At 25.4% G+C, this 9554-nt stretch overlaps 1 protein-coding gene across 1 annotated transcript in view; it reads right to left on the bottom strand.

The window, feature by feature from the left end:
- LOC126901933 (serine/threonine-protein kinase meng-po) overlaps positions 1–8701 on the bottom strand; it is an 11747-nt gene extending 3046 nt beyond the window's left edge. The window contains exons 1-3 of the mRNA XM_050678882.1: positions 8352–8701; positions 5535–5749; positions 4292–4602 (exon numbers count right to left, since the gene is read on the bottom strand). Of these exons, the coding sequence (XP_050534839.1) occupies positions 4292–4602; positions 5535–5749; positions 8352–8585 (760 nt within the window). The 5' untranslated portion in view covers positions 8586–8701. The remainder of the gene's footprint in view (positions 1–4291; positions 4603–5534; positions 5750–8351) is intronic.
- Between the last annotated feature and the right edge of the window lie 853 nt (positions 8702–9554).

The following is a 9554-nucleotide window of genomic DNA, read 5'->3' as shown; positions in this document are numbered from 1 at the left end:
TGCTATTTTTGTGTTAAAATTCTGGGTTTTGTATTTTATTTTATTTTAAAATACCTGACAAGGGGACTACAGATTTTCATAAATATTATATAAAATTAAAATTAATATAGCATAGAAAGTTAAACTTATTTAAATTTGTTTGCTTCTTTTAAGTCGAGAAAAATAACTTTGAAGTTTAATTTAGCTTAAATAGCCAATTTTTTCACTCGACTGTAACAACATTCGGTTCCCGATATGGTATAACTCATGTTTTACACGCTTGGGGTACGATGTTTCAACCCGCGTATGGCAATGAATTTTTTGCATTTTTTCTTAATTCTTTTTAAGTTAATATAAATTTTTAACTCGTTTGATTTTTATCTCATTTAGATTCAATAACTTCAATAAAGATCAAGGATCCCATCACTTTAGTCGCCCCTTGCAAGAAGAAATTTCTTATTCGTATTAAAATTATTTTACTATATTTTAAGTTTTAGCTTCGATGCAAAGCTGAGAATATATATTTTTGTGATTATCATTTATTTTCTCTGCTCTAACTTGACCTATATTTTTCAACGATACGTTAAATGATTAAAATTAGTTACCCTCAAAAATTGAAAAAAAATTCTAATTTATCAATTAAACAGTTAGTTATTCCATGTTCTCCACAAAGACAATTAAAATCATTCATTTCTAATGTTTTCAAAGTATTTATTGACGAATTAAGTTTGATATGATAGGTTTCAACTACAAAATTTAATCATTTTACTTTGTAATTTAATAATTTTTTTACTCTATTTTTGTGTGCTACTACTAGACTATAATATGACACATTTTTTGGTAACATGTGACTATATAAATCATTTCTAAACAAAATGATTGTTTTTATANCCTGAATTAACAATTGATTTTTACAAATATAATCAAATTTTATAATACGCTCAATTGAGTAAATCTTTTTAACAACTTTGTTTCGGTTCTTTAGTTAAAGTAAATCATTAAAATTAATTAAGTTCTGAATATTTCACTTATAGAATCTTTTAAAACACCAAAAGTTACAAGGAAATGATTTCTATTATTTCTATTTAAGTTATCTATTACCATAAAAATGCATAAAAATATTGAGCTTTTCTGATAAATTTACAATAAATAGTAATTATAAAACTTTCTGACTGCATATTGATCTTAACGATACAATTTTTTTAATTGTCACAAAATTTTCTATTTAATGATGTCAATGTCAAACTTTCCAATTGAGCTAAAAGTTATGGTAAAATAAATTTTTTTTTTTTATTATAAATATTTACAGTAATCAACTTTAAACGATTAAAAAAATAGGTTAAATATGTCATTTTCCTTATTTTTAACTTATTAATAATCAAAATCAGTATTAATTTAAAACAATTTTTTTTGTTCTTAATTATTTTTTTTTATATGTAAATACTATTTTTTAATAATATTAAAACTTAGAAGTGATAGAAAAAGTCTAATTGCACATTTTAAAACATCGCGAAAAGTTGATTTAGAATAGTATATTTTTGTTTCTGATGGAAGTTCCTTGTAGTCCAGTGTATAAAACTTATAACTTTGTTAATTGTTATAACTTTATCAAAAATGACCAAATCAGTATATTTTTTTTTATTTAGATGCATGTCTTTATCTATCATTTGGTTTTTTTTATAAATCTAACCCTTTACCTGCCCACAAGAGGGATTCAAAATATTAACTTTTTTTTTTTTAGTTAAAGTAAATCATTAAAATTAATTCAGTTCTGGATATTTCAATAGTAGAATCTTTTTAAATATCAAAAATTACTTAGAAATGATTACTATGATTTCTATTTAAGTGTTCTATTACGATAAAAATGCAAAAAATAATGAGTTTTTCTGATAAATTTACAATAAATAATAATTATAAAACTTTCTGACTGCATATTAATCTTAAAAATAACATTGTTTTAATTCTCATAAAATTTTCTATTTAATGATTCATTCTAGTCAACGAAGGAGTAATTTTGCAGAATAGCAGAAAAAATTCCCAACAAACTTTTTTTTTTTTTGTTTTAATTAGGCAATTGGTGGATTATTCCAAAAGCAACATCAACTCTTATTTCTTTAATTATATCATGATTAGTAGTTCTTTGATTTTAAAATATAATATATGAATATATACTAATTATAATTATTAAATTTAGTATGAAATTGATATTTAATATTGTAATTTAAACGGAGAAATTATAAAAATAATAAAGAAGTTATATTTTGCTTTACTTTTACGTGTATAAAAATTTAAAGGGCTTGATACAATAATTATCAATAAAAACTGTTTGTTACTATAAATGAATGCACTGGACTACAAGGAACTTTCATCAGAAGCAAAAATATACTTTTCTAAATCAAATTTTCGCGTTGTTTTCAAATCTGCAATTAGACTTTATCTATCAGTTCTAATTTTTTATATTATTACTAATTAAATATAAAAAATGTAATTAATGTTTTTAAATTCAGTATGAAATTGTAAGGCCAGCTATGATGTATGGTTCATAGTGTTGGGCGGTTGATAAGAAAGTAGAGCAGAGAATAAGTGTAGCAGAGATGAGAATGCTTAGTTGGATGAGTGGAGTGACTAGAGAAGATAGGATAAGGAACGAGCATATAAGAGGAAGTATAGGTGTTGCGTCAATCGTGGATAAGATGACAGAAAATAGACTTAGATTGTTTAGTCATGTTATGAGGAAAGAAGAATCGAAAGCTGTAAGAACAGTTATAGAAATGAATGTTGAAGGAAGAAGAGATAGAGGAAGACCAAAAAAGAGATGGAGGGATGCTATTGAATGCGATTTGAGGACAGCTGATGTGAGCGTAGAAGATGTGGGAGATCGTGTCAAGTGGAAGCTTAGGATAAGGGTGGCCGACCCCAAGTAGTTGGGATTAAGGCAAAGAAAAAGAAAAATATTACCAGAAATTCCGGTGGCAATTGACATAATATGATTGTTGTTTCGGAATGTACAATTTAGCGTTTAGTTGGGTTTAAATAATATAGCGTCAAATCAATTACCTACTCTATCGGTTGTATCTTAATATACACTACACTTAAGTGTATATTAAAATACACTACTATAAAATATAAGATAATTTTTTTGTTTATAATTGTCTTTTAAACAACTTTTGTACGAAACTTATTTTGTAAGATAAATATTTTTTAACAAAATTAAAAAAGCTCATATTTTTGAACTTTTGCGAGGCTGTAAATAAAAAGCTCAATTTCAATCAATGAGGACTATTAGTATGTCATTATACATATTTTAATTCAACTATTAAAAAAACAAAATTTGGTTTGGAATTTTTTAAGAAATTTTTCCTTTGTTGACTGGCCTAGATGTCAATTTTAAACTTGTAATTGAGCTAAAAGTTATGGTAATATATTCAATTTTTTTTACTATAAACTTTCATAAATCTTTATCAAAAATTTTTCATCAACTTTAAAGAACCAAAAAAATAGGTTAAAAATGAAAATTTGGACTGATTATTTTTAACATATTAAAAATCAAATCAGTAATAATTTGAAAACAAATTTTTTTTTCTTTTAATTATTATTTTATATATATAATTAGTAATAATATAAAAAATTAGAAGTGATAGAAATAGTCTACTTGCAGATTTGAAAACAACGCGAAAATTTGATTTAGAAAAGTATATTTTTGCTTCTGATGAAAGTTCCTTGTAGTCCNAGGATATAATTAAAGAAATAAGAGTTCATGTTGCTTTTAAAATATTTCACCAATTTCTCTAAAGGAAACACTATCTACAGATTTGCATCGAAGCGTTTCTTATGATAGTGATTTTAATCACTGTCAGATATCATCTATACTTGTCCTATCTATGCCTCGTCCACACTGTGCCTCGACCCCACTGTGCTACCGTTTTTTTTTGTCTATTATATTATCAAGTCAAGCATAGGGGTTCACATTTTAAAAAAATAGTAAAGATTTTGTATCCCTGAAGAAATAAAAAAAAATTGTCTTTGTAAAATAATGTTGTTTTTTGAACCAAATAATTTTTACTATACAAAATTTAAAATGTTCAGTAGTTTCTGAAAAAATGAGTGTTTTACCCTGAATCGACCCAACCCAACCTGTACAAAAAAATGATAAAAAAACTACTTTTAATTAAAAAAAAAAAAATTTATTTTTTTTTTAAATTATAATAACTAATTTATTCATTAGTTTTTTATTCTAATATTTAATTATTGGTACCACGATATTTCAAAATCAAATCTTTTGAGACACAAATAGTGTTAAGTTTTAACTTACGTTTAGTTTTGTCTAACATATACTTGGAAAGCCATCGTTCATCTAAGAAGTTTTGCACTTCGTCCAAAAGATTTGGCCTAGTTAAAATGTTTGGCTGAAGAAATTTTCGAAACATTCTTTGAGCATTTGACGTTAAAAGCTTAAACAACTTGGGTCTTCTAAATGGACTCATTATACCATTACTTGTTAACCAGTAAACATAACTTACAAATCTAGGATCTTCAGAACTGGCTTTTTGCCACGGTAAGCAACCAGTTAAACAAACAAATAATACTACAGCAAATTGCCAAACATCATGGGAAGTATCTACCCTATAAATAAAATTTGATTTAATTAATTTTCAATACAAGTTTAAAAAGATATTTACACATGAAAAACTATTTTTTTTTAATCGAAAATTATAATTATTATAGCGATTAAATAGTTAAATTAGTTAAACTAATTTATATAGTTGCATCAATAATAAAGCAGAGTTAACTACATTTATTTACAGATTTAAACTAGATATTATAGTTGGGTCAAGTATACTTTATCCAGTTATTTATTATAACCAAATAAATTCATTGTTTAAACAATCCCTGAAAATATTAATATATTCATATATATATATAATTTTAGTTTCGATACGAAGCTAAGGGAATATTAACTTAATTATGATCTATTTATTTATTTATTTTTATATCCGTTATCACATTTCTCCGTTTTCACTGGAATTTCGCTCAACAACCGTCAGAAGATATCGAATCGTATTTAAATCAAAACATTACGCACATTTCCTATATTCGAAACCTCGCCAAAAAATATAATTTTTATAATAGGTTAATTTCAATTATTTTTTTTACTCAAAATTGCCATAATGTTTTAAAAAATAAATGAAAGAATACGAACATTTTTTGATAAATACTTCATATATTTTCTATTGTTTCTCAGTAAACAAGGTCCCGCCGTGATGATTTTTTAACACGTGGTTTTATTATCCTATCGCTAACCAAAATATTAAAATAAAATATTTTATTAAAAGTAAAATAATAGATTTATACCATTTCCAATAACTTAATTATGTATAAGGAGTGCGCGTATTTTTAAGTTTACAATATGGAATGACGATCCAAATAGTTTTCAGAACAAAGCCATGAAGGGCTTCCTCTTTTACATTCCCAAGCTAAAATAATTTTATATCTATTTAATAGTCTAATAAACTACCACACGCTACCCATAAATAAGTTTAAATTGAAATACTTACTTATATTTATGTTCTGTGTCTATAACTAAAATTTCAGGGGGCATATATGGAATCCATTCGTTACGACGAGTGACCCAACTGCCATTTTTTCTAGTTTCTCCAAAATCACACAACTTAATTCTTGAAAAGTCACTTTTAAAAACCAAAATATTATCCAATTTTATATCTCTATGTACCAAATCATAACTATGGATGTATTGAATTGCAGAAACTAGCTAAATAAATTATAACACTTGAAAAAATTATAGAAGTTTAATATCTAATTTTAATATTAATCTGAATTTTTATTTTTATTTTTATTTTACAATAAGTAAACGACAAAAAAATCGTAAATCAACCTTATTACATTAATGATGTACATGACATTAATTAAAGACGAATTGAGAAATTTTGATCCACTGAGATTTTATACATTTATCAATCATTCAACTGATAAAAATTGATTAAATCATAATTTAAAGCTATATATAACTGATATTTTAGCTTCGATGCGAAGCTGATAAGGTATTAATTTTACTATGATGTGTTTTATTTTTTTTTGTGTCTGTTACCACTTTTTCTCAGCTCTTACCGAACGGATTTCTCTCAACGATACGTCAAAAGATCACAAATCGTATCTAATCGAAGACATTACCCTTCAAAATTGAAAAAATTTCCCTTGTTCCCCATAAATGGGGGAAACCTCCAAAAAAATTACAAATTTAAAAATCGCTAATTTTCGAAATTTTTTCAATTTTTTTTACTAAAAACTGCCGTAACTTTTTCAAAAATGAACATATCAATATAATTTTTTTTTATATAGATGCTTGATGTCTTTACCTATCATTTGGTATATTTTTTTTGTAAATCTGACACTTAACCTGCCCACAGGGGGGGATTTAAAATGACAACTTTTTCACAAAAAATTAACTTTTTCAACTTAACTTTTGAAAATGTTCCGGAAGGTCTGACACTTTTATATATATCTTAAATTAAAGCTAATGTAATTTACTTTATTATGCAAAAAAAAAATTTCGGACTTTATTTTGTCTTAACGGTGAAAATGGCTTTTTGTGTGAAAATTCTCGATTTTATTTTTCACATTTTTAACTTTATAATGCTATAACTTATTGAAAAGTGTATGGATCAACATAATTTTTTTATAAGAAATAATATTTTTAATAATCCCTTTTTCATTTGACATACTTTATCTTAAATAGGATATTAATAAGGAACTAGCAGATCATGTAGCATTTGGAATAATCCACCAATTTTTTAAAATTAAACACTATCTAAAGATTTGCATCGAAGNTTTTTTAAAATTAAAACACTATCTAAAGATTTGCATCGAAGCGTTTTTTTTGATAGTGATTTTAATCACTGTCAGATATCATTATACTTGATCCAAAAATAGCGATTTTTAAATTTGTAATTTTTTTGGAGGTTTCTCCCATTTACGGGGAACGAGGGAAAATTTTTCAATTTTTAAGGGTAATGTCTTTGATTAGATACGATTTGTGATCTTTTGACGTATCGTTGAGAGAAATCCGTTCGGTGAGAGCTGAGAAAAAGTGGTAACAATAAAAAAATAAAACACATCATAGTAAAACCAATACCTTCTCAGCTTCGCATCGAAGCTAAAATATCAGTTATATATAGTATTAAAGTACATTACATTAGCTTTAATTTAAGATATATATAAAAGTGTCAGACCTTCCGGAACATTTTCAAAAGTTAAGTTGAAAAAGTTAATTTTTTGTGAAAAAGTTGTTATTTTAAATCCCCCTCTGTGTGCAGAAAAAAGGTCAAATTTTCAAAAAGTTATAGCTTTGTAACCGAACACTTTCAAAAATTTAGTTGAAAAAGTTATTATTTTGAATCCCCACCTGTGAGCAGGTAAAGGGTCAGATTTTTAAAAAATATATACCAAATGATAGGTAAATACCTCATATATCTATATATAAAGGTATCTATCAATAAATTAAATTAAAAATATTAATTAAACTAAAAAAAAAATTAAAATGATTTGGTCATTTTTTAAAAAGTTATGGCAGTTTTAAGTAAAAAAATTGAAAAAAATTCGAAAATTAGCGATTTTTAAATTTGTAATTTTTTTGGAGGTTTCTCCCATTTATGGGGAACAAGGGAAATTTTTTCAATTTTGAAGGGTAATGTCTTCGACTAGATACGATTTGTGATCTTTTGACGTATCGTTGAAAGAAATCCGTTCGGTGAGAGCTGAGAAAAAGTGGTAACAGACACAAAAAAAAGAAACACATCATAGTAAAACCAATACCTTCTCAGCTTCGCATCGAAGCTAAAACAATTTTAGATAAAAATCAAAACTGGGCTCTATTTTACACACTCCCAGTCTACCCACTAATAAATTACTGTGACTTTGAAGATTTATACCTCGTATATTCTTGAAATACAAATAACTAATAACCTTGATGAAAGATTAGGGTGTATTATTAGGGTCTATTGTATTATTATAGAATAGTGAAAAATATTTTAGTAAATATTATATGTTTATCGTATTCTCTTATTAATGTACCTCTACAATGAATGCTTAGTATACTTATTATAATTTCATATTTTTAAAAATTATTATTATCGTTTTCTGTTGATTGTTTAAATTAAAATTATTTTTCTCAATATTTTCATGTTGTATAACAAGCTTAATGATTTACAATAATTAAATAGGTACTAAGCAATGTTTTGATATTCACTATCAACAAATATCAATATATTAATTGTTAATTAATTAAGTAAAGGACTTATTTTATTTTTACTACTATAAATTATTTACAATTAGTTTTTAAATAATGAATAACTAACCTGTTTTGCTACTGATTTACTGTGTAATTCACCTATTCCATTGTCCGATATATTAGATGTTAGATCACCTAGAGGTGCATACTCCTGAGCAAATACGTAAAAACTAGCTGTTTGAAAAGCTACATCAAACGTTGAAACAATATTACGATGGGCACTTAAATGGTAACTGTAATGAAATTCTCGATAAAAGTCTTTTACAGCCGTATAATTTTTTGGTAAAGATTTCAAAACCATTTCGTTGTCAGTTCCGCGATGTTCAACCAACAAAATTTTTCCAAACCAGCCTTCACCGACAATTTGAACAATATCAAAAGTTTCTACCAAATTTATCTAAAATATTTTTATAAAACTTAATTATTTAGTAAGATATTATTAAAAGAATTCTAAGAATAATTAAATTAATTATGTCATATAGTTATAGCTATATAGAGTGATGCATTTATTATAAAACACTTAGTTAATTATTACGTTCATTCAAGTTCATATAAAACTGTGATAAATATCATGACTATTTTCCATTTTATGAGTTATAAAACTAGTAAAAATAGGTTGTTGCTCTATTATTAAATATATCTAACATTAAGTAATAATAACATATCAATAGGCGACATTTATATAATATACAATATTTAAATAGTGTATATTATATAAGTGAAGCGTTCTTTGTACTAGAAAAATTTAGGAGGAATTTGTCCTATTCCCTTACAAAAAAAAAACCCAGCACAGTGGAGTCGCGGCATAGTGGGGACGTTGCATAGTTGGGTCCAGTATAGATTTAATCTGACAGTGATTAAAATCACTATCATAAGAAACGCTTCGATGCAAATCAGTAGATAGTGTTTAATTCTAAGAAATTGGTGGATAATTACAAAAGCTGCATGATCTGCTAGTTCCTTATTAATACCCTGATTAAGATAAAGAATGTCGAATAAAAATGGGATTATTAAAAAATATTATTTCTCATAAAAAAATTGTGTTGATTCATACATTTTTCAATGAGTTGTAGCATTATAAAGTTAAAAATGTAACCAACCCAACCCAACATCAACTCCTATTTCCATAATTATATCCAGATTAGTAATTCGTTTAATTATCTATTATATAATTTTTATAATTAATTATTTTCAAATTATTATCGATTTTTAATATATTAAAAGTAATCATTTTGAACCAACTTCTTTTTGTCCTTTAAAGTGAAAGTTT

Source organism: Daktulosphaira vitifoliae, unplaced genomic scaffold (assembly GCF_025091365.1).
Source record: "Daktulosphaira vitifoliae isolate Bord-2020 unplaced genomic scaffold, ASM2509136v1 Scaffold_3, whole genome shotgun sequence".
NCBI lineage: Eukaryota > Metazoa > Arthropoda > Insecta > Hemiptera > Phylloxeridae > Daktulosphaira > Daktulosphaira vitifoliae.
This window is presented reverse-complemented; position numbering and strand designations above follow the sequence as displayed.